The sequence below is a fragment of the Cyphomyrmex costatus genome, unplaced genomic scaffold, assembly GCF_001594065.2.
Source record: "Cyphomyrmex costatus isolate MS0001 unplaced genomic scaffold, Ccosl1.0 scaffold815, whole genome shotgun sequence".
Taxonomy (NCBI): Eukaryota; Metazoa; Arthropoda; class Insecta; order Hymenoptera; family Formicidae; genus Cyphomyrmex; species Cyphomyrmex costatus.
Genome location: NW_017280392.1, coordinates 402,503 through 429,226, shown reverse-complemented (window position 1 = coordinate 429,226; position 26,724 = coordinate 402,503). Strand labels below are relative to the sequence as shown.

Sequence of the window (26,724 nt, the reverse complement as noted above, 5' to 3'; positions counted from 1 at the left end):
TCTCTCTCTCTCTCTCTCTCTCTCTCTCTCTCTCTCTCTCTCTCTCTCTCTCTCCTTCTCTCTTTTAATTTTTATGCTCTCATTTTACGATTGGCGATATTGATTACATTTAGTAAAAGCGTTTTTTTTTTTACTATTTTATATATCTCGGCATAATTCCAAAAAAACTATCGTGCCAGTCAAATGCAAAGAATAGCTGTGTTACGTCTCCGAGCAATTTTGTGGGCGAATTATACAGGACGGGTCACAAGAAAAGTGAATCAACAGGAATACTCGAAAGGAATGTATACATATAGTTAATATTTGAAATACTTCAAAAATAACTTGAGTCACACATAAACACATTGGGAACAATGTAAACAAATAAATTTATATAATAAATATACTATCTATACATTAATTGTGCTAAACAGTGCAGTATAGGTACAGGTATAGGTATACGCATAGAGCTACGAAATTTTCTTTCGTGTACTGTTCTTTGACAGTTGAAAGAGATCATTTTAAAGTACACTTTCTATTGAAAAACAACGCATTTGTTATCACCGGAAATTCGCGTAGCATTTTAGCCCGCCATCGCGTCGGCGACATACGTTTTTCAACGCTAACATTTCGCAAGTATAACCATTTGCATTCTGGAGCAAGTGTTTTCGTCATTGCGCACGTGTTTTTCCCAGTGTAGTATATATATGCATCTAAACCTCGATACGCGAATATGCCGCGGGTTGGGCAGCATTCAGAGAACAGTTTGTACTTCGATAAAGGTGCTTTTGTAAAGTCTTGATTAAGCCTGCAGCAATAATTTATGATGACGGCATTAATGACATCGAATGCATAAATCTCTTTTGCAATTGACCTCTTTCTTGTTAAATATACGAGACGTACGATAAATTTTCCATGTTATTCTTCACGTATTCAATCAAATAGATGTTTCAATTTTTAGCAACGACAAAAATATAATGAAAGAAATTTTTACAGATTAAATTTAATACGCATGTAAGTGTAATTCTTCTAAGTCCTCGGTTATATTTCTTCAAAGAAAAAATATTCACATATTACTCTTTACATTCCTACCGCTTTACTTAGTATTGAGTTAAACCGAAATGAAATGTCCGCGGTAAATTAGTATTTGTGATGAGTCATCACGTTTGCCAAGCTGACGGAATTTCTCATTTCTGAACCACTCAACTACTAATAGCAAAAAACACTTAAAAAAACTTTCGATGTTAATGTTATACATATAATCATATTGGCTTATTTCTCAATTTATTTAAAACGCAATGATAATTTTGATAACAAATATTTATTTAATTCGATCGGTTTTTCACTACCTACTATTCATTATTTTATTCATACTATTTAATCTAAAAATTAATAATATATCGGACTCTCGAATCAAACAATAATAGTGGAATAAATGTAATGTTCAACGCGGTAATTCCTTCTATTTAATTTATCTAGTATGCGTCAACATTTGGTTTTTACTTTTTATTTTGTTGACAATATTCGATACAACTCAATTGTAATCACATAGCGAATATTATATTTTGCGTGACGAAAAGCAATTTCTCGTTTTAGCAATCTGTGTCATTCGACATATATCTACTACACGTGGCATGATATTTATGAATGAATACTCGAAACTTTACTGCACGAACAAATTTTGATGCTCACGGCATTTGGCGAGTGAGTGGGAGTCCGGAGTTACATTTTACGGCGGGAATTATATTGCTGGACCACCAAGTCACCAGCGTCAGTATTTCTCTGTCATCCGGATCTGTGTGAACGCAACGATATCTCGGCAGTTGCATTTTCGTTAAATTAGATAACTTTTTGAAAATTTGATAAATTTTTAAATTAGATATAATATGATGTCTCTTATGTGGATGAATTATATGAAAAACAAAACAAAAAAACGACATATCAGACGAAAACGTGAAATTCACAAATATGTAAGCGAAAAAACTGAATGCAAAAGCAATGTTGACTCAAACACATCATTAAGGCTCCTGTTTATTCATCACTGTTACTTCAGGTTGTGACGTTAAAGAGGCGAAAAAAATACAATAAAAATCCGTGTAAAATATAAAGTGTACAAATATTTTGATAAAACAACACTAACAAATGATAAAACCGATAAGTGTAATATACTAGAAACTTGTTAATTAATAAATAACCACATATTTGGAAATGCATATCTAAATACAATATAACTTATGTTCGTAGCATGATAAATTGTTAAATTAATAATATATAGAAATAAATATAATGTAATTTTTTCTTGAAATAAGAAGATAGTTTCCCATATATTTTATTAGTCTGTTCTATTGATTATAAATGTCATTTCATTGAAAAATATGTTTCTATTCAAATAATATATGTAATTTAACTAGAAATTTTATTGTGTCTTTTTGCTTTTGAAGTCACAATCTGAAATAATAGTAGTAAACGAACAAAACTTTCAGAACTTCAAAATGAATATTTTTCCAAATTTTTTTATTAATAATAAAAATACATTTAGCAAGACTCTCTTTTAAAATATTGCTCTATAAAAGTTGATAAAACAAAATAATGAAAATTTGTGAATTATTTCTAGATGAGAAACGACAGGAGAACATCGATGGAAGGTGAGAGGCTTAGCGACAATAGTGGCGGCGGTGGTGGTGGTGGTGGTGGTAGCGGCGGAATTATCGACGGAAATGGAAGTCGCCCTCTTTCTCAGACATCTAGCGAGATGGATACTCTTGGACCATTACAACCCGTTAAACATCGCGAAAAGGCAAAACTTCAGGTAATGCTCTCAAATTTATTGATTAATTACCTGTGTAACATATTTATTCAGTTCGTTATAAAAAATTGTCAAAAATTTCGAACAATCTAACTCGTTATCTATTGTATTTTATATTAAAAAGAAACTAATTTATTTAATGTATTTAAAATTCTACGACGGATAAATTTTACAGAGACCACTCACGAGGTATCTTCCGATCAAGTCAGAGTCCCTGGATCTAAGGCATCATATAGAAACTGCCGGGCATCAGTTACCTTTGATTTACGATGTTACGGTTGACACAACAAGTTGCAGTGGTTATTTATCGAAGATGAGTAAAAAATTTCATCATTGGAACAAGCGATGGTTCGTTTTTGATCGCAGACGGAAGACGTTGTCTTACTATAGCGATAATACGTCCAAGAAAGCTCGCGGCGTAATTTACTTCCAGGTAAGTGCCGAGAGCTGATTTATTAAGGATTTTAACATTAATATCAACTAATCAATATTAACGCATTGTAGTCGATCGAAGAAGTTTATGTGGACCATATGAATACCGTCCGATCGCCACAACCATCCCTCACATTTATCGTCAAGACATCATCTAGACTTTACCATCTTATGGCACCCAGCCCGGAAGCTATGCGAGTTTGGGTAGACGTTGTATTCACAGGTGCAGAAGGATATCACGAGTTTGATCATGGCGTTTGATTTATACTTATTTATAAAACAAATTTCTATGATACACGGAATCGAATTTTCTAATTTTACGTAACACGAGAATATAGTGATTTTTTGTTTAATAATTAATGAGAGACTATTTCATAAGGAATTATACCTAAAATCAGAATAACACTCTTGACTAAAAGCATGAATAAATAATACGTAAAGTAAATGAGACATAAGTTAGAAATAACAATTATTTTTAATGCGTTTTGGAAATATGTAATAATTTTACATTCTAATAGAAAATTTCTCTATATTAGGTAATATTCCTTACTGGAAAACATTTCCATGTATCTTTATTAGTAGAGCCTGGATTATTCGATGACTGACGTAATAATTCGAGTCAACCGTACACTGTTAAAAATTTCATGAAATTTAATGTACTTTTAAATTATTGTACATAATTTAAACTTTTATGACATATTAAATTTTATGTTACTGAAAAGTATATTTGTATACATACGCATAAAATTTAATGTATTTTTCATAAAACTTTATAAAATTTCATACATTCTTCATAAAATTTAATGTATGCGTTCATTATGTTTAAATAATTACTGTAACTTAGTTTTCAGTTAAATAATTTATTACTTTAAATTTCGTGCATAACCACGAGCTTCATTTACATATGTAAATACACGTGTATGAAGCACTTCTGACAGTGTAGTGTGTTCTTCACGATTCTCCTCGCTGCCACATGCTGTCACTCGTCTGAAGCCGTAACGTATGACGCAGGGAGCGGTGGAGCGATGACACTACGACAGAGCTAGTTACGGTTGACACGATCTCAAAACTTTAATCCAGGCTCTATGTATGAGAAACGAGCAACTTCAGAAAATAGGAACAAAACTAAGCTGCTACTAAAAAATAAACGAGGTAGCTAAATATAGATAAAAAAAATGTGTAAACTATTTATATAACAAAAATAAGAGATATTTTAATTGAACATTATAAATTTAAAAGTTTAAATGTAATTACTAAGCTTTACACAATTTTATTAATGCAATGATAAATTTAAACTATACTGTTTATAGTTTCGCTAGTAGTTTTGGTCGATTTCTTTTTTTGAATCCGGAGTATTTTATTTTTCAGGAATGCCATACGCAATAGTAAATAACTTTGTAAGAAAATCAGATATCATCATCAATCATTATGTCCATTTTAATTTAGAAATCTAGATTCAAGATAAGACCGATATCACATACAGAATGAGATTCTTTGATTCATCTGTACTTTGTAGAAAAGTAAAATGGATTTGGTAAATGTAAGCTAAAAAACACAAAAAAATTATTTCAATTCTTTCGGTATTTGAAGTATATAATTTAAAATAATTCTTGATGTGTAATAATATTCTTTTAATATTATTGAACGACATAATTTTTATATTTTGACTAAAATATATATAAAATTCACATAAACTGTAAAAATAATAATACATAAAACATATATTTTTTGATAAAATAAAATAAATAAATACACTAATAAGAAATGTTAATAGAAGCTTTGAAAATTTTGTTAAGAAAGAAAATGTTTTATGTGTGTATACATATACCAATAATATATTTTATATTACTTTATACATCAAAAGACATAAATTTCATAAATTTTCGATAGTTTTCTAATATCACTTCAAGCACCGAACTATTCATGCTATTTGAAAAAAAATGTGGGCATTAATAGTATGTCATGCGCAAGTATTATTCATTACCAACCATCAGATTAATTATAAATGGATTTTTACCAACCTAAGTAAATAAGTGTTATTAGGGTTTGTGTTAAATTTTATAGATACTTCTAATCTAGTCTTCCAGCGTATAAATACAAGATTTGTGGAAAGAGTTATACAATTAAATGAATTATAGTAAAAAAAAACTTTACAAAAATTTGTGTACGTCTGAAAACTGGAGGGAAAAAGGCCACTATTTGTAAATATAACATTGTGCTGTTACTTTAATCACAGTTTAATGCGTGAGATTCATATTTTGATATCATGCCATATATATGCCAAGGATTAAATGAAATAAGACTTCTTACTATTTTATAAAAGTCTATGTGCATATTGAGCTGAGGCTTATTTTATGTAATAAGAGTACTATAGCAAAATCGATATCATTCTTATTATATTTTAACAACATCGCATATATTTAAGTAAATATGCGCTTCATTTAATTTAAAAGATTATGTAAGAGATATCGAGACAATCTAATAACACAATGCTATAACTCGAAGATTTTATAGTCTGCTATAACTTTTAAGTAAAAAATATAGATTCAAATTGATATAAAAATACTTTGCATTTTTTTTTCATCCTCTATTTGATTCCTATTTGATATTAATTGTGTATCGATAATGTACATATAATTTATATATATTTTTCCCGGGAAAAATCTCGGAAAAGATAGGTATTTAATTCCCGGCGATTTAAATTTCCCGGGAAAATAACACTATTGTTATCTATTCGCTCATACGATAAAAGCATAAACAAATAATACCGATAACCGAAATAACTCACGCCTGATTAGGAAAATTCATCGGCAGCGTATATCTACGTATGCTCCGTCCAGGTTAATTCTTTGATTCGTACTACGGATTATTAATTACGTCACTGGAGGTAGCGGAAGTAAGCATCAAAAGAGTTATGCTACCACATCGATTACCTCCTGGACATTACATGAATATCAGACACATGATATCGTTTCACCAGAAGTGTCGGCAGGATTTTTATCCATCCGGTAATGTAAAAAGATTTGCAGTACCGGATGAAAAAATATCATGGACAGTCGAGTATCCCGAATATAAACCGGTCTCGTATACCGCTACTGCTCTTAAGGGTAAACCTTGGGCTGATCCAGAAATCAACGAATCTACTTTCAAACCAAAATGGAATGCGGTGGATGGTAATTACCCTTTTCTTATTCATCTAATTGATAAATTCAGTTAAAGATTAAAAAATTAACGAAGGAAAAGTAAATAATAATAAAGTCTAATCGGGTTTTTAGGTTAACATAAATATAAACTAGATCAACATTGCGCATGCGAAATAAGGGGATTGTTCCGATATATAAAGGTGATCCAAACCAGTTGAAGGAAATGTCACGTATGTTTATGAAAAACTGAATCGAAAAGTCTTCGACGACCATTTTGTAATTTTCGCATTTTTTTTAGTTACCTAATAAGTAGAATGTCTATAAAATTGATGCTTAAGACAACTTTAAGATATTTTTAAAAGTTTCTCAAGAAATATCTTTGAGATATTTCATAAACAGTTTTGAAAGATATCTTAATATTGTCTTATACGACGACTTTACCCACTTATTCGGCAATTTTTAGAAATTAATATATCATTAACTGTTGTAACCATTGTAAAATGAATGAGAGGGATTTTTTAATTCAGTTTTTCATAAACAGTATGTAATGCCGGCTCCTTCGGCTGATTTGGTCATCCTATATATATGTATATACTGTCAATACTGAAAATTTGTAATAATGTAATGTATAGATTTTTAATATTGGCAGTGTGCATCAAAACACACTCTATGTGCTAACTTTTCTTATAAAGATTTAATATTGAATATTTTCTAACAAATTTGAAATTTCTTATACATAGACAAGGTGAATCGAAAGAGTTTTATGGGTAACTATGTCGTAAACACTGATGGTTACCCCCTGAATCCCGTGGGACGAACCGGTATCATTGGACGAGGACTTCTTGGCCGATGGGGACCGAATCACGCTGCTGATCCTATCGTTACACGATGGAAACGCGATAATATGGGAATTGTGGAAGTAGATAAGCAAACAGGAAAACCCGTATTACAATTCGTCGCAATACAGAGGCGAGATTCCGGAGAATGGGCCATACCAGGGGGTATGATAGATCCAAATGAGACGGTTTCTACCACATTAATGAGAGAATTCATGGAGGAAGCGCTGAACTTTTTAGAAATGAATGACGCCGAAAGAAAGATCCTTCAAAATTCTATAACAGAATTCTTCACAAAAGGTGACGAGATTTATAAGGGATATGTGGACGATCCGCGAAATACGGATAACTCTTGGATGGAGACAGTGGCTATAAATTTTCACGACGAGGAAAATAACGTCGTCGGAAAGCTGACGTTGAAGGCTGGTGACGATGCGCGTAATGTAAGATGGATGGACTTAAATAAAGAAATTAATTTATATGCTAATCACAGTGATTTTGTAAAAACAGTTGTGTCGCGACGCAAAGCGCATTGGTGAAGCGCAGTGTATAATTACAATGATATAGGACAAGGAAATGTTAACAAACTATAATTGTTAAAAAAAATTATTTTGTATTATACATATACTACATGTACTATATACCTATACTATACATACACTTTTTACACTACAGAGCACAAGAGCAATAAATTACTATTGTTTGTGCTAAACTATGCTATAAAATCTTAAATTTAGTATACATTTCTAGAGATAAAATAAAATTTTTCAATAGAAGAGCTGACGAAATTGCATTACATGTTGTATTAAATTTGTAAAGGTGTATAACACCCAATCTTTGAATTGCAGTCATCTCGTATTACATATGCATATTTTCTTAATTCTTTTAATTACACACATCACAATCCTATTTCAACTTAAACACGAATTAAGTATAACATTACTGTATATAAATATAAAATCACTAAAAATCACATATCTATATATATATTTTTAGATGCATCTCATAAAATTATGTATGTTAATAACTTTAAAGAATCTTTTTAATTAGCTTTATATACGCTAAGCGTACATAAAATAATAATGTTTCCTCTTAAATGGAAGCTATGAAAATAATAATACAAAAATGTGAGATTTCGAAATTTGTGAATAACGCGACATATCATAAATTGAGCAAAATTTGTATGGATATATCGTATACATGCGTATAATACATATAATAATATACAAGAATAAAATACATATTTTTGTAATAAAATAATTGATGTCGGTTTTCATCAAATCAATCAATCAATTTGATTCGGTAAAACGCATACTCTTTCTGTTTTGCCAGCCTTTAGTTGACAAAAGTCGAAAGTAAAAATATTACGCGAGCACGAGCATAAAACAAGATAAATAACGCAAAATAATACCATGCAGGAATTAGTATTTTTTATATCACTATACATAATTCCTTTTGATCTTACGCTAAGGTAACAAAAGTATTTTTATATTTTTCAATATGGCACGCGACAATCACTTGTAGTTATTATAATAGGTGCTCGATTAGGTTTTTTCAAGCCAAAAAAGTGTAAAAATATTTCACTGGATTTTGTGATTATACCGAATGTGTTGTCAACATTTCTTAATAACATGAGATTGCTTAATTTAACGTCTCTAATATCATTGTCTTCATTTTTCTTTAAATCTGAATTCTTTAAGTTTAGTTTCAATAGAGTAGAAATATCTTTTTTCGATTGAGTTTCAACTTTTTCTAACTCAAGTGCATGTTGCGCTTGTACCTGGCCCAATTTTGCTGCTCTGGTGAAATAAGTACGCGCGGTATCAATATCAATTGGTAAACCGCCCCTTCCTTGAGCATGGAAAACTCCCAAATTATATAATGCATCGGCATGATCATGGGCCGCGGCATCATTGTAATATTTTGCAGCCTGAAGGAAAATTATACTTTTATATTTTTTACACAAGAGCATATCTTTCTCTCTCATCACACTTTTAAATCTACATTTTTTAATTTCATATAAATGCCAATCATTTTTCTTACTTTTGTGTAAAGATAAAAAACCGAATTTTTTAATAATGAAGTATTTAAAATTATTTTGCATTTCCGAATTTCTGATATAGTCTAGACATTAAAGTGTACCTTTGCTTGGTCTGCCAAAGTTCCGATGCCTAATTCGTAACATAGACCTAAATTAAACAAGCTTCCGGGGGATGATAATTTAGCACCCGCAGAGAAATGCATTAAAGCATCTGTATAACGTTTTTCTTCTAAAGCTTTAATACCATAACGAAGTTCGTATTCGCCTACTATTATATTATGGGTTTTTGTAAATTCATTGGAAGCTTCATTGAATGCCTAAGGATATAGAAAGGTGGTAAAATCTATATATATAAACTTTTTCAAACTTAGCCTTTTAACACACAGGAGAGAGAGAGAAATGAAACGTTTTTAAAAACTTGAAAAAAAAAACAGAGTAAAAGAAATAGACATTTAAGTCTTCATTTATTCTATAATTTTTGGAATGCACTTTGTTAAATACATTATAAAATTTAATATAAATTATATTTTATTTACAGAGATGTGACAATAAGCGACGCGAATTATACTATACGTGAATATAAATTTATTTGCACGAGTTACAAAGATAATATCACAACAAGTACAATATATAATATCGAAACAAATAAATGTTTGCTAAAAATATCTTTAAATTTCTCAGAGAAGAAATAAGTGAAAAATGTGTTCTGTATACTTATCTAGTAATTATAGAATCAATATAAAAGCCATGACAATTATAATAAATAATTTTTGATTAAAATATTATATTGCTTTTTAAAAATGGATGTAGAAGAATTATATAGATTGTTATAATTTCAATCCTAATTCAATTTTTGCCTATATACCATTACAAAGTATGTCTGCAAAATAACATCCTCACCTCTTCAATAGTGATAGGACCAAATGGTTTTTCTGCAGTCCATTGTGAGTTTGAATCCTGTAGGTTCGAGATTTTTTTACTAGTACCAACGCAATTGGTAACTGGCAAAATTTTTCTTGGATGTAAATTTAATAATTGCGTAAGTATAAATGAAACTCCAGAGTCATGCAATTTGCTTTTCAAGGTCTCAGTGCTATCTCTGTCAAAAACTCTGTTCCGAAGACAAAGTGTCTGACATACAACCCATCCAGCCGCCAGTACACTAGACTAATAAAATATAAATATTACACATTAACAACAAAGCATTCTTTTAATATTGCCAAGAAATGTTGTATAACATTACGACAGGTCATTATTTTAAGACATTATTTACCCAGCCGACAGCCTCTGACCAACTGTGCTTGGTGTTCCAATCAGTACCACGTCTGTTGTTTTTAGCGCCGGCACTTTTAGCCGATCCACAAAAACCCTTATCACAAGTGATAAAAACTGGTGGAAGAAATTTTTGTTGGCACGTTAGGCTTGTTTTGACTTCGTTCTTCGCATTATCCTGAGACGACTGCGAATAAACATTGGTGCGACAAACACGTCGCTCCAATGTTTCTCGAATTCCACGAAATACAACTTTCCACATTTTTCCTTCTCTTTTTTTATATATAGAAAAGATAATGTACTTTATGAATAGCTATAAAACCAAGGTAAAAAAAACCTCTACGAGGTTAAATCTACTACATTAAAAGAGAATGCAATCTGAAGTCTGAAGCACAAACTAGAAGAAAACAGACAATAGTTGAACAGACCATAATAGAATTCCATCGCAGAACAGGTAGACATTCTGTTCATATCAAATAGCCCTAGATTATTCACAGATTTCTCTCTGAAGCGGATCGTGAAAATGTACCTTAAAGCCCAAAAAATATTGCGAGGGAATAGCGATAGCGATAAATTTCAACTTATCAGAAATCGAATACACCGGAATACACATTTTTGATAGGTTGAAACTTATCGCTATCGCTATTCCTGTGTCTTGGGCTAAACTGATAGTTGGCAATATTTGTTAAGTCTATTGGAAAAAAGAGAAAGCGACGGTACTTGAGTATGAAGGTGCCATTTCACGAGCTGCTGAAACTGGCCGTTCCAGCGACAAAAAAGGTCACATGATAAAAATTGACGAATAGCAAGCGAATATGACGCTTGCTATTCGTCAATTTTTATCATGTGACCTTTTTTGTCGCTGGAACGGCCAGTTTCAGCAGCTCGTGAAAAGGCACCTTGAAAAGTACAAGCAACGTGAACAGATCTATTGGTTGCGTTCAGCAGAAAAAGCAGCTTTGCAATTGTTGTGAAATTCTACGATTAGCCTTGCCTTTTTGTTCCTCTTTGGACCTAAATGTGTAAGCCAATCATATTCAAGAATTTTACAACAATTGTACAAGGTATGTTTTTTTTTACTGAACTTTTGCACCAGTTCATCTTTCTTAAGCCTTGTGTCCACGATGCTAGAAATCGGTCCAAGATCTCGGATGAAGAAAGAGAATTAACAAATCGCATTTGAACAATTTGGTCACATGACCAATGTAATTGGTCAATTTTTCCTTCATCCGAGATCTCGGACCGATTTCTAGTATCGTGGACACAAGGCATTATTCTTCTCTTCAGAAAAAGAGAAAAGAAGAAAAAATAAACTGGTGCAAAGTACAACCAAAAAGAACACAGGCCTAAAGCTGCTTTTTCTGCTAAACGTGGCCGTAGCACACACTTTGCATAACGTATCAACAAATTATAATTCTTCTTTTCCTTCTACTTCACGGAAAAGAAGCATTTTGATTGGTTGATTCTCCGCGTCATGCATTATGCGTCATGCAAAAGTGTGTGCTGCGGCCTTTACCATTATAGGCCTGTCCTTTTTCTCTGCACTGTGTCCACAGTGCAATAAGTTGAAGTGAAACAGATATACGTTTGTTTCACTTCAACTTATTGCACTGCCTGAACTGGTGCAGACAGTGCAGGCAAAAAGAACAAGCCTTACTAGCTCCTAACCTATATCATGAACACAAGATTGAAGAGACCACGCTGCATAGAGTCCTTAATAGTAATACGAGCAAAAGATTAGCACATGCATATTTAAATGAAAAATTAATTGTTTTTTAAAATGGGGAAAAAATCGAAGATTGGAAAGCAAAGGAAAGACAAATACTATCAATTAGCCAAAGAAACAGGTAATATTGTATAATAATTTATTCATATGAATTATTAAATTGAAAATTGTATTAGCGTCACAAATGCGGTAGTATTTTAATTAAACGTTTAGTAGTTAATTGAAATAATTAATAATAATTATATAATTGAAATAATTACTCAAATTTCGTATTTTATTCAGGTTACAGATCGCGTGCTGCTTTCAAATTAATTCAATTAAATCGAAAATATGAATTTCTTCAAAAGTCTAGAGTATGCGTCGATTTATGTGCTGCACCTGGCGGCTGGATGCAAGTTGCCAGGCAAAATATGCCAATGTCATCAATAGTTATTGGTGTAGATTTATTTCCAATAAAGCCCATTCCGGGATGTCTCAGTCTTGTGGAAGATATTACAACAGATAAATGTAGAGTTGCTATTTCACGTGAATTAAAAACATGGAAGGCAGATGTTGTATTAAACGATGGTGCTCCTAATATAGGAAAAAATTGGCTTCATGATGCATATCAACAAGCTATTTTGACATTATCAGCTGTTAAATTAGCTACTCAATTTTTAAAAGCTGGTGGTTGGTTTGTAACAAAAGTATTTCGATCTAAAGATTATAATCCATTGATTTGGGTGTTAAAACAATTGTTTAAAAAGGTATTAATATCATTTAAGAAATATTTACTAATTATTATCTACTATTTTATCATAATAAATTTAATTGTAGGTACATGCTACTAAACCTCAAGCATCACGTAATGAATCTGCAGAAATTTTTGTAGTTTGTCAATATTATATTGCTCCTGATAAATTAGATCCCAAGTTCTTTGATCCAAAGCATGTCTTTTCTGAATTAGAAATAGAAACTGCAAAGAAATTAAATGTTCTTTATCCAGAAAAGCAAAAGAAATCTAAAGCAGAAGGATATGCTGAGAATGATTATACATTATATCATCAAATATCAGCAAAAGAATTTATTGCTTGTGAGGATGCAGTAGCAGCTTTGCAGAATGCATCCGAAATAGTGATAGATGATGAAATTATCGATAAGCACGAGAAAACAACTAAAGAAGTTAGGGAGTGTTGTAAAGATATTAAAGTGCTTGGACGAAAAGATTTAAAACTTTTACTTTCTTGGTGGAAAGCGTTAAAAAATGCACAAACTGAAACAAATGAAGAGAAGAACGTAACTAAGAATGAAATTACTCCCACACCTGCAACCATTAGTCTCGAAGAACAGGAGGATTTGGAAGATGAGGCAATTCAAAAACAGATTGCTGTGCTCCGAGAAGAAGAAACTAAAGAGTTAAAACGCAAGAAAAAGAAAGCCAATAAAGAAAGGCAGAAGTTGAACGAACGTCTCAATATGAAAATGATTCATAAGAACGATGAGGGACCTAAATTGGAAAGAGATGATTTGTTTAACTTAAATCAAATTCAAACCCATCAGCAATTACAGCAAGTCACAGATCAAATACCTGACATCGTGGCAGAGAGCGATGCGGACTCAGATGAGGAAATTAAACCTAAAATGATTTATTATGAGAAAGATACAAATCATTTGGACAGTAAGGGCTTATATTATGCATCAGAACATAGCGAAGAAAGCGATACTGATGTATCAGACGATGGTAGCGAAAAATCTGGATTAGGTATTATATATAAAATATTAATGTTACTTTCAATGTTATTATTCAAATAATCTCTTTTAATTGAACAATTTTTATTTTGTTTTTGGCTTATATTCTTCGAATTTGTAACAAAAGCTATATAAAGTTATTATATACAATATAGGTTTGGACGAATCAGAAGACGATACTACCAATAAACCGCAAAAGAAACAACAGTTTAAAGATCCTGCCAGCAATCCGTTGTTAACTGATCTAGATTTCCGGAATAAAGAAACTAAAATGGCTCATAAAGTAGCACTCTGGTTTGAGAAAGCTGCATTTAAAAACTTAGAGAACGAAGACGATGCAGATTATGAATTAGATAAAATGATAGAGCGATACGAGAAGGAAGGTAGACATGTTCTCGGAGAAGAGAAAAAAATGCAAGCAAAAGTAAATGAAAAAAAGGAAAAAAAACGCAAAATTAGTGAAAATGATGATATTAATTCGGACTATGATATGGAAGAAATGATGGCGTCTAACAAAAAAAAGAAAAAGATAGGTGGAAAGGATTTTGGTTTTGAGATTGTGCCACGAGAAACAGGTAAGGGTTTTTATTTAGATACGCTGGAAAAAAATTGTTTATTTGATCAAATTAATTTAGTTTATCTTAATTTTTTTCGATGAAAAATGTATTTAAGTCAATTATATTATTTTTGACTTAGGCCTGATTGCATCAATGTTACTTTTACTTTAAGAGAGAAAGAGTAATATTGGTACTATGGAGCTTAAAATACATATTCTTCAATGAAAGGACAATTATGCTAATTTAGTCAACTAAACAATTAAGTCACAAGAATAATTCTTTTCTCAGTGTACATATTTTGTTGATTGAGATAATTAATAATTACTAGGAGCTAGTTATATAATTTATTATTATTAACATACATGTTTATTTATAATTAATCAGATAAAAAGTCAACGAAAAAGAAACTGACTTCCGAAGATTTAGCACTTGGATCGTTGCTGATTGAAAGTAAAAAATCCCGAAGGGACTTGATTGATTCGGCTTGGAATAGATATGCGTTTAACGACGAGAAATTACCCGATTGGTTTGTAAAGGATGAAGAAAAACATATGAAAAAAGAAGTGCCTGTACCTAAAGAACTTGCAGATGATTATAAAAAGAGAGTGGAGGACTTGAATGTAAGACCTATTAAGAAAGTAATGGAAGCTAAAGCAAGAAAAAAGAAACGCGCAATTCACAAACTTCAGAAGGCCAAGAAGAAGGTAGAAGCATTGATGGATAATGTAGATATCAATGATAAAGAGAAGATCAGACGAGTTAAAGCGTAAGTATGATTTTTTGTAAGATGTCTAATTTGATGATGAATATACTCTATCCTAACTTGATCTTTGATTTAAGGTTGTACAAGAAAGCTCGTCAGGAACCAAAAAAAGAAATTAAGTATGTCGTAGCAAAGAAACATACCGCGCAAAAGCGGGCTGTTCGACCTCCTGGTGTGAAAGATCGATATAAAATAGTCGATCCGAGAATGAAGAAGGATTCACGCGCGGCAAAAATAAAAAACGGAAAAACTAAAAGACATGGAAAGAAAATGCGAAGGAATATTCAAGAAAAACCGAAGATGCCTAAAAACATGAAGAGCAAAAACACGAGGATATCTAAAAACAAGAAGAGAAAAAACACGAGAATGCCTAAAAACATGAAGAGAAAACGTAAATAATCATTTCCTTCATTTTCACATTATAAAACATTTTTAATTCATAAAAACTATACTATACATTTATTTGCATAATTCAAGATATAAGATTATGTAAATACATATATCTTATAAATTATAAGATATGTAAATAAATATTTTTATTGTAATATATATTTAAAAATTCTGAATTTCTTCTCATTCTGTTATAAATTATTCCATCCACTTTATATTTCTATTTCTTTTATAAATTGGAGAAATGGAGTTTAAATAAATATTGATGCAGAACGTGTATTGAATTACTGGTAAAGAGATAAGTAACGAAGCCTATACACTTAGATATTGTTTACACATTGACGTCCAATTCTGTCCGCCAGTCAACCGACGCAGAATCTACTGTGTTAATAAATAGTAGTGGAATATGATCTTATTCACGTTGTACGAGATTAGTCGAACTTGTCCTTGTTTTATTTTGGGCAATTCTGTTTTGTGCATAATGTCGATGTAGATACAGAAATAACCCGAGACTGTCCTCACAATGAAATGACAGAACATATAGTTATAAGAGTCGCAAGTCCTAAATTGCATTCTAACGCAATGGAAATAATGATAAAAGGCTATTTATAGACCGCGAACGAAACTATCATTTGTTACGTTTGTTACACGTCTCGTGCTTGGAGAATAAAAAACTTCCAAAAAGAAGTGTGTTACGTAATCTTATGAAATATTCTACGTATATAAATCTACCACCCATTTGTCCACTGATACAATATAGATCGCGTCCCTTAAATTCTCTTTAAATATCTCATCCGATAGAAGAGGTAAACCCCTCCACGCGGATAAGTTTCTCGGTGTATCGGATATCTCGATGTAACTACGGGCCGCCTGCGTCGGGACGCTGCGGTCGATGTCAAGGACAAGGCCGATGGTATCTATAAAGATCGCCTCGCGTCGGCGTCGATGCACCGTCATTCGCGAAAGTAGCATCGAACCGATTGTCGCGGGTGTGAGGCGGCCGTCGAGATTAGTCATCGATCAAGTTTCTGTAAAATATGGATAGATCGCATGGCGTTCCTTTATACCGCCGCGCCGTAATTGAATAGAACACTGTATCTACATAGAAGGAATCATTTTTTGCTCAACTATCTAAAAATTTAGCTAGAGACACAGCAAGAATAAAAATAATTTTGTTGGACTATCAAAATAAATATAAGATGATCAAGCGATGCTGCAAACTTTTGACATTCTAAATCTTTTAAATATCAAAGGATCAAATATAAACCAACCCTTTTCAATTAAATAATATTGTGTAATTTTTGACTTTCAAGTATGTTAAAGTATATTATTTTCATACGAAATATATGGTTAAAAAAATACATTTAATCAACTTGTTTTTGTTGAATTGCTGCTTATTGCTAGTTTTAAAACCAGTTTTATATCAATGTGTGCACTTAATAAATAGCAAACTAAATTTGAGTCACAGAATTAAATTTAATAAATATTTCTCAAGTTGTGCATTGTTTAACCCTAGTTATACCCAGTTTTTTGTACCCTTGATGTACACACGCGAAAAAATCTCGATTTAGCAAGTTGCACTAGAAACTCTCCAGGGTGTATAGCTAGGGCTAACTCTACCGTTTTAATTGAATCATGACATGTTGATAGGAACAGTGGCGATCCATAAGATCAAAAATAACTCAAATTGGATGTAATTTGAGATTACGAATTCAACAGTGTAGCAACCAGCTTGAATGCCTTATGTTTTTCCACGCATTATATCCTACTATATCGTTCTGCTGCACGTTAACACGCAGAAAGTGGCTGTTTTCCAGCAAGAGACACAAATCACATAATAACACAGTGAATCATTACAGCCTTGTTGTTGTTTGCCGATGTTAAACAAAATGAAAGGATCAGGGTGCGACGCTGTATCTCTTGCTGGACAGCACCACCTATTAATGAGATATTCCAACGAATTTGGAGCTATTATGCTGGAGCGTTTACGCTGTCAAATAAACGATCGTGTATTCACAGCCGCTCTAGTAGGTGGCAGATATCGGTGATGCACTTGGTTGCAACTGCGTAGCTGCAACGGTCGATGTCAAGGTCGAGAGATGTAGAGACCGCTTATTGCAAGACCGAATTGACGCGCTCCTACTCCAATATTGGGAGGAAGAATTCGACCCAAATAGCCACACACGGACACGTATCGCCTACGCCTAAGTGGGATGTTTCGCTTTTATTTCGGAGACGGGATTTACTTGACGTGTCCGATGCACTCGTGTTCGTATACATACGCGTTACTTTCTGCATAACAACGTAATGAGTTACGCAGAGAGAGAGAGGGGGGGGGAGGGGGGAGAAAAAAAGGGAGAGAAAAATACTGATTGCAACGCAGTTTAAATCCGTACGTTATGTATTTAGTTCAAACGTCGTTTTACGTTCAAATACCTGAATATTAAATGAATATAAGTGTAGAGCAAAGATTGCATCGGCGTTAGCCTTAAAAAGCGTAAAAATATCCGGAGCGCGCTAACACCCACTTGTTACCGCCTGTTTAATCGCGCGAGAGCCGACTTAGCATATACGGCAAGCATTTGCATCAACAAAGATATCGCGATCGCCGCCGCCGGCGATCGGCGCCGCTAATAAATTCAATTAATAAGCCGGTGAACGAGGTGAACGATTTCCGTTGGCTCTCGATCCCGACTTGATATATATGGTATATATAATATACTACTCCGCATAATCTGCGCCGCTCGCTCGCCTCGCGATATCCTGCGGCGTGTCGTGTACTTATAATTCTCGGAATGCGATACGCGAAAAGGCGTCAGCGTATTTGTGTATCCACACGCGGTAGGCGCTTACGTCAAGGGCGACCTCGACTTCGTCTCTACCGTCTCTAATCCGCGCGCGAGAATCGCGGTCCGGGACGACGACGACTATTTTGTTCCGCCGTAACTTAAATATATGCGAGCTCTCGCAGGGCGGACCTAAAGGCCGACCGTGTCCTTCAAAAATTTCGGACGCCCCGCCTATATTCTTAGCGGGAGGTTTCTTCGATCAATGGATCTATTCGTAGATCGCCATCGCGCCATTACCCGACACCCGACATTGCACATTTCAGTTCGAGGGAAACCTGCGTGGCCACGTTTCGCCATCATGGCACGGGGGAGTGCTAAATCCTTGTGACGCAACGACACCCGGGTCGGGTAATTGGTCTCACGCGAATATGTAATGTGATATTCACTCACCGCCCGGTCGCCCTCGCCATCGCCGTCACTTCCGGGTACGCCGAATTCCATCCTCGGGATGCGCCGCGATTCTTCTTCGATACTCCAAGATGCTTGATTACGAAGCCGTTGGCATCGCCAGGGCACATTCATATTCACCGCGACGCACGTCGGGAAGATCGCGACTGCTCAGATTTACGGGTTAATTTATCGCGAGGTCTGCACTTACCGGCCGCTCATCTGCTCGCGACGTTTTTAGGCGTATACTTGGGCGTCCTGTGATTTATATAAGAAATTTGAAATCTATGGCAACTAGGCAGCGAAAAATTCATAGGGCGACTAAGCGTCGCTCGCGGTTGGTATCCCTCGCGACTCGGGCGAATGAAACTAGGCGATATACTGCGGTCGGCGTATCCGCGTGAAGTTGTCGCCGTTATATTTCAAACTTTTCGGACGCGTATCGACGAACAAACGTCTTATATCGGGTGAAATGAAATTGGAATCGTAAAACAATATTTGCTGCGTTCAACAGAACGTTTATTTTGCAACTGTTGGAAGTTTCCTTCGCGCTGATTGGATCATAAAATGATTACAAAATTATTGCGTTCTGCTGCACGCGTCTATTTATTTCTACTAATGTAAATTGACTTTAATCTCCGTTTACTTTACTCTTTATTTTTTTCTAAGAATTATGTCGACCAACTTTGATTAATTTAATCAACATTATTTTCTTAAGCAATACACGAATAAAAGTATCAAAGTAATTATAATAGAATTATATTTAATAAGATTGGAAATAAGACCGTTTATATGTGAATAAATCATTCTAAATCCGAAAAGTGCCACTATACAGTCAAAGTTAAATGTTAAACTAATATACATATTCTTTGATGAGATCATTTCTTTGAAATGAATTTATTTCAGAATTATAATTGCGTTAATATCGGACTTTCAACGTAATCCATCTGAAATATTAATAATTCCCCAAATTAAATCTAATTAATATATTAATATATATTATACAAATATATTATATAATATTAATTATAATTCTAACATAATATTATTATATATATGTTAGGATTATATTTAATATATTGAAAAAAGATTAAAAACAACGTTTTGTGTAGAGATGTTGTTTTAAGTGATTCTGCCAATCGAATTAATCATTGATTAAAGTCAAACTTGAAATGGTATTAATTCTTAAATCCCAATTTTACTAATGATTAATTTTAATCTCGGTTAAACTAATACTTCATCTTTTTCAAAAAAATAAAAAAAGGTGAAGAGTAATAAGAAAAATGTAAAGAGTAAATTGAACCGAGATTAAAGTTAATTTTATACATTGTTAGAAACGGACATTAGTTCATAATTAAATCATAATGTGATATCATAGACTGTCATCATGACATCATTTGATACTTAAGAATAAACTTATAAGTAACAAATCAAGTTATCATGTCCCTTGTGATATTATTGACTGCATTCACAGTAGAAAAAGCAGCTCTGCAGTTATTGCAGTAAAGCCGGCGGCACTTGATGCTTTTTCACGTGCTGAATTTTTAGCTGGATTTGCGTTTTGCTGTCATATTGACTGCGATGTTGGCATTGGTAGTACCGCAGTCATTGCGATAGCAGAACGTAAATCCAGCTAGAAATCCAGCAGGAAATAAAGCATCGTGTGCCGCCGAATTTGCTTAAGATTATTTAATATATATGTTTATACATTTAGATTGCTTTTTGTAAACGTAACCATTACGATTTTTGTGTTCTTTTTATTAACACATCTTAACACAAACGTACACAGGAATGTACAAAGGGTAGCATTGTACACGACTCAATTGAAACAGAATACATACACTGTGCACGGTTTGGTCCATTTCGAAATTTCAGATAGAGTTAGATTAAACGTAGCTTTTTCGTCTGTATTAAATGGAAAAAAAAATAAAAGTGCCAGCCATTCAATTATGTTCTCTTTTTTTTTTTTAACTGCCGCGATTAGTAACATATAATTGTTATTAGAAAACATAAATTTTCACAGCCAACTAGTAGCCCCTCGGGCTGAATGTGTGGGTACTGCGTTCTAACGACGATTATGGCAATTGGAATGCAACTTATGTCGCCATATGCACGAAAGTGTATATAATGATTTTATAATATTATACAATTGGAAAGTAACTAATCTCGAGCCCTACTTTTATAGACATAAAAAAAGAAATAAAGGTAATTGTTCTTTACTCTGTGCATTTTTCTATTAACGTATAAAATCTTCTATTATTTTTTATTAATTAATAAAAAAGAAAAATCTATTAATTAATAGAAATAATAAAAAAGTACTATTAATTAATATAAAAAAAAAAATTTTTTATTATTTTCTTTTGTATAATATTTATTTGCAATATTAAAAATATCTAGATAAAAATAAAAAGTAAATTAAACCGAGATTGAAGGTAATCTACATTAATAGAAACAGTCATAAGGCAAAAAGCAAGGTGTAACGTTTTCTTAGATGAGCGCTTTTTTATAATGATCGACGCGGGACGATCGATTCGAGATTTATTCCAATTTTGTAAAAAGCAATATGGCGAACATTATTGGCGCTGCGCAGATTAGGCTCGTTGGAATAAATTTCTGATTGGTTGCATCGCTCGTCTCCAATGACCGCCATTATGCACAATATATCGCGCCTTGTCTACTTACGTCATAATCGGAATGTAATCGCGGAGTATCGTGCACGGCGTGTTTCGTGTGATTTACTCGTTTGCGCGTAAATGCGACGAATGTTGAATACGCCGGGCAAAGAGGTCGATCGTGGTATATCGCGTTAATTGTACCTGTGTCCTTGAATGAACGAACGTCTGAAACAATAGCGCAGTCAGCGAAGCAGTAATGAGGTTATTTGGTGCATCGGCCGGTGAGTGTATTCATCCGTTATGTCGCGTGACTGATTGTTTATTTACTTTCGCATTGCCCTTCGTGCGCAATCGCAAATTAAAGATTTGCAGTTTTGTTAAGTATACAGAGAGCGATACGGGAAATCAAAGCGAGAAAAGGGAGTAAAACTGCAAACGTGAATTCTTTATTACATGAATTCTAATTGTGGATATAACACAGTTGTGAATGCTGAGCCTTATTTTTTTAACGTAATTAGTTTTGTTGTTTAACGTGTAAAAAGAAAGGGTATAGATATTTATTATAGATATTTTGAAACCAATTAAGTTAATTTGAGTTTTATCGGAGTTATTCAATAACCTTGAAAGAGGATGTATCTAAAAATAATTAAAATATTAATATTTTCTTATTTCTGTGGAAACTGTGTCTTTCATATATTTAATACATAAAGTATTTTTTTATATCATATATCTAAGATGTGTAAAACGCGAACTCTAAACGCAAGTCTGGAGTAAATAACTATTTCTAAATTTTATGCATATATATATTTTTTTTTATGTGGATGTGCCACTGTTTTATCAAGTAAACTCCGTACGATCGTAGTAGTGTTGCTTATATGATTTTTCACGTATTGATTATACATATAGAGAGTAGACAAATTAATTGAAACATTTACTAGAGTAATTAACAATTATTCTATGCATTAATAATATTATTTATGAAAGTTATTTTATCACGTTCACATGTTACAACTAAATTTACTCGAGATAAATATTATATCAGAATAACTACAGAGTGCCGTCGAAAGCAATGAAAGAGTATTGAGCGATCGTTGTATCGTGTGTATAGAATTGATTCAATCAAATCCGTCAGTGGATTTTAATATCTCGTAATTTCTGTTAAAGCAAGTTTTGTAATATCGAAGTTTTAGACCCATGCCTACGGTGTCTAATGGAAAATCCTTTGGTGAGCGCTCTTCATTCCGCCAAAAATACAACTTACGAGAGTATACTTGACGTTCCCTTTTTATAGCCTCCAAGTTTTTTTTTTATATATAGACGATAAAAGTCCTCGTGTGGAGGGAAAGGGGAAACGAATAGTTTATTACGAGAGCGAGAGAAAGAGAGAAAAATTGGGGCTAGAAAGAGAGGAGATGAGAGAATGAGCGAGGGAACTGCCGAGGGTGCGGTAATTGAGGATCGTTAACGCGTCCTCGAGGGAGATCGAGCGGAGTGGCTGGATTTCGCTAGGTCCCCCTGGTCTACCCTCCTTCATCCCGCGTCTAGCCGCGGCACCGCCGACCTTCATTCGTTCAAGAGTGGATGGACCTTGTTCATCACCGGGCTGTGGTATAAGGTCAAGGTTGTCGTTCTCGGCGCGCGTGAGCGCGACCTCCGGGTGCATCGAGCGAACTGCGCGCGCACTTAACGTCTGCGTCGCGACGCTCAGCCCTGCCGTCGCTCCTCCGTCGCTGCGAGCCACTGCCAAGGTCCTCGTTGGTCACGGGCAGACCCGTTATACGCGATTGCTTACCGAGAGCAACGTGAGAGGTCGATTGCTAAGATTGATTCTATCGCTAAGGATATACGTTGTTATTTAATCCTTTGTATCAGTAGAGCGATGTTTTATTATTCGAGATATACGGATCGTGACTAGGAGAATGAAGCGGAAAGTTATACGGATTGGCAAGCGAGTAAATGATGTCACAATTTGTACAGGCTGTAACATCGATGAATGTATCTTTTACTAGCTTTCCGCTCGCCTTTACATTTCATGTACCTATATATACGCGAAATAAAGAAGATGGTTCTGCAACATCGATTTCTCTTTTCCATTGCTCGTCAAGAGTATATATACTTTTTGTGAAATACCAAACATATACGCTTTAAGTAGGGGAAAGTAGGGGAGGGCAGGCGTGGAAGGTCGGAAGCTGAGGGTGTTGTTCAAGGGAGCGAGCAAGTTCAAGGTTGCTCAGTCCGGGCCATGTCCGGGCCACGTCCGGGCGTGCCAACGCAAATACGATTTCGTTTCGAGGGCATTCGAATATCGGGACAACAGATTTCAGTCTTGAACTAGTAGTGATGCCGCAGGAACCGAGCTTCACGTGCTATTGTATCATAACACCCTGAGAGAGAAACAAGTTGTTACAATTATTATACTTCTATAATTTACAGTCATTTTCGGTCGCACCTATATATTTTTTTCAACACAACTACAGACAAAATTATTACTAATATTATAACGCTAATGACTATAAAAACTAATGAAACTTTTCTATCTCGTCGTAATTATTTTACTATGCAATTATAATCACAAAAATTAAACACATTTTCGCTCAGTGTGTATTAAATAACGAATTGTTGCATTTATCAATATCATGTGAAAAATTCGACGAGGCGTTCAATTAATATTCTTCGCATATTTGATATACTTCAATGAGCAACGATGTCTATTGCGTCGTATATTAGTATCGATATATTACGAAAGCGATATCAAGTTTTCAAAGCAATCGTGTCATTGCATATCAGTGACCATCCGTGTTATTATTCTGCGTAGTCAGTGAATTATTGTGTAGTAACGATATCAGAATATTTTCTTACGAAAGGCCTATTTAACAATTTGTAAGATGTTGACATACGATAATCTACTTGAATTAGTAATATTATAGCCTGTTTGATAAATTTAAAATATCATTCCTTCAAGTATTCCTTAAAAAAAATTGTTTTGAGTTAAACTAAATATTTTTTTTAATTAGATTAACATTTTTAGAAAAATAATATTTTTGCTCTCTTCGACATTGAACTTTTTTGAATATTAACTCTTCAAGTTGACAATAAACATTTTTCAATTTGGTTTTTATCTCATAAACGAGATCCTATCAATTTTATTCTCAAAAGACGTGCCCCTTTAAAAGCGTAATTCCTTCTAATAAGCTCCGTTACGGATATAGCCCGCCCCTTCTAGGCGTTGACGTTTTTCCTTGGACCTGGAAAATCCATTCGCCCTCTTTTCCTATTTTCCGCGTGGGACGTGCATTCGAGCGCGGTAACCTTGAACTTCATCACTTCTTTCGCTTCTCTCTCTCTCTCTCTCTCGCCTGTGCGAACCACTGACGTCACGGCTATCGACCTGAAATCTCGAGGCTACATCTATACCTATCCCACGTGGGCGCATCAACGCACGTATATGTCGCTCGTATTATCGTTGCGATGTGCAACATACGAATGATACATAAAGCCGATTTACTCTAGTTAGACTTATTGTGTATACTATTCATACATAGCTTAGATTTAATCTCGTATTTCATTGCAAATACAACTAAGCTCCTATATGTTGCATTTAGCAAGAAGAATCTTAAGTACACTTGCAAACTTTAACTTTCCGTAATAGAGTTTCAAGAAACTTATATATACATATAACTAACATAGCAAATGAATTAAGAAGTGCTTATTTTTCCGTATAATATTTCCTTTAAGATAATAATTTAGTTAAAGTTTAAATTAATCTTTTCGACTATCCTTTTTTTCGTGTATTTTATGTAAACACAATGGACATATTATTTGACAATGTGGGATATATGCATTTTTATCTTGCATTTTTTTTGTCAAGCAGTATTAATCAAACGATTGTGGAATGTACTGCAATTCATTAATCATTTTACAAATATGCATTTTTTACTTATAGCCAACTCGTAAATCTTACGCTCATTTTGAACATCTTTGTGGGTGGGAGGATACTTTGACTTTTTTATAAGTTAGGAAACGAAACGATTTAAAAATTGCTAGAGGTCACGGAGTACTATTTTATTCTTTGACTATTCGAGAAATATTTCATTATGACATTAAAGAGCTTACGGCTTTGGTATAACTTAGAAAAGAAATTAGGATATATGGTTCCCAAAACGGTTTTTTGTACATTACATAATTTATAAGGTACAAGCCAACGTCGTTAGGTTACGGTCGTTAGTATATCCCTACTTTCCATTATAGTCGATTATGAGCTAAAAGGTGGGTTGCGCGGTCGTTACCGCTGTTCAACCTTCTTATTCAAGTGTTAACTTCTTTACGACCTTCGAGATGATGAGTCAATTTACAGTTTTCTCACTCTATATCAGATAGATATATCAGATATGTCTCAAATATTTAAAAGAAAAACTTTTTTTAAATTCATTTTTGCAAAATTGAATTAATCAGAAAGAAGGTTTTTACAAGAATGTATAACGTATTATTTTCGTCCGTGGCATGCAAACAGAACATTTTCTTAGCTTTATATCGATCGACGTGATCTTTGCGAGATTTGTACGTATTTCGTGATTACATTAGCTTTCCAAGTCGTATCCAAGGCCGATTTCTCATTGAGCCGCTATATTAATAGTAGTCGTCATCGTCTAAAATCACACGGTTGAAGTACGTCACGGAAATGCCGGAAAGACTGCTCTACAATTCCGGAAAAACTGGCGACATCATTCAAGCTACGCAAGAATTTTTTAAGAAGTTGGTCTATAAATGCAACCGTTTTACACACAGCATCATATATGTTACATATAAAACACGTGAGAAGCTTTGGAAATTTCATAATATGTATGTAAAAAAAGTGAAAGCAATTTATAGAAATATTTTTGTGGAAACGCTAATCTTTCAAATTATTTTATCGGGATAATTATCTTCAGTATTGAGGAAATATCGACGTTTTTCCTTGAGCTTGTGTTAACTTTATAATTCCATTCTTAATTCATGAATATATTTCCATGATATATTGTCAAGGAGATTCGTGTTCTCTTGTAAGTTGAAACTACGAGATTACATCTTCCGCAGTAACGTTTTAAAAGAAAGAACAATCTTGCATGTATTCTTTTGAGCGACAAAATGGTTTATAAATGATCACGAATAAAGTAGAGGTCAAAGTAGCGCATCTATGTATGTCTGTACTTTAAAACTAAAA

The 26,724-nt window shown here is 33.6% G+C and overlaps 5 protein-coding genes across 5 annotated transcripts in view; 3 read left to right on the top strand and 2 right to left on the bottom strand.

Moving 5' to 3' along the window:
- Window positions 1-3,543, top strand: part of LOC108781454 (pleckstrin homology-like domain family B member 1) — a 27,314-nt gene extending 23,771 nt beyond the window's left edge. The window contains exons 11-13 of the mRNA XM_018549413.1: window positions 2,594-2,788; window positions 2,961-3,218; window positions 3,290-3,543. Of these exons, the coding sequence (XP_018404915.1) occupies window positions 2,594-2,788; window positions 2,961-3,218; window positions 3,290-3,478 (642 nt within the window). The 3' untranslated portion in view covers window positions 3,479-3,543. The remainder of the gene's footprint in view (window positions 1-2,593; window positions 2,789-2,960; window positions 3,219-3,289) is intronic.
- LOC108781443 (uncharacterized) overlaps window positions 1-18,955 on the bottom strand; it is a 101,005-nt gene extending 82,050 nt beyond the window's left edge. Inside the window, exon 1 of the mRNA XM_018549402.1 lies at window positions 18,913-18,955. The gene's annotated coding sequence lies outside the window, so the exon portion shown is untranslated. The remainder of the gene's footprint in view (window positions 1-18,912) is intronic.
- Window positions 6,126-7,780, top strand: LOC108781448 (ADP-ribose pyrophosphatase, mitochondrial). The gene is made up of 2 exons (XM_018549407.1): window positions 6,126-6,390; window positions 7,101-7,780. The coding sequence occupies exons 1-2, from the start codon at window positions 6,132-6,134 to the stop codon at window positions 7,733-7,735; spliced, it is 894 nt and encodes a 297-aa protein (XP_018404909.1). The 5' UTR covers window positions 6,126-6,131; the 3' UTR covers window positions 7,736-7,780.
- Window positions 8,467-10,856, bottom strand: LOC108781446 (uncharacterized). Its single transcript, XM_018549405.1, has 4 exons — window positions 10,511-10,856; window positions 10,138-10,404; window positions 9,339-9,554; window positions 8,467-9,126 (listed from the first exon to the last, which is right to left on the bottom strand). Exons 1-4 carry the CDS (start codon window positions 10,769-10,771, stop codon window positions 8,692-8,694), a joined length of 1,179 nt encoding a protein of 392 aa, XP_018404907.1. The 5' UTR covers window positions 10,772-10,856; the 3' UTR covers window positions 8,467-8,691.
- LOC108781421 (pre-rRNA processing protein FTSJ3) lies at window positions 12,290-15,682 on the top strand. Its single transcript, XM_018549373.1, has 6 exons — window positions 12,290-12,356; window positions 12,518-12,981; window positions 13,052-13,976; window positions 14,119-14,538; window positions 14,905-15,286; window positions 15,361-15,682. Exons 1-6 carry the CDS (start codon window positions 12,290-12,292, stop codon window positions 15,680-15,682), a joined length of 2,580 nt encoding a protein of 859 aa, XP_018404875.1.
- Window positions 18,956-26,724: the final 7,769 nt, after the last annotated feature.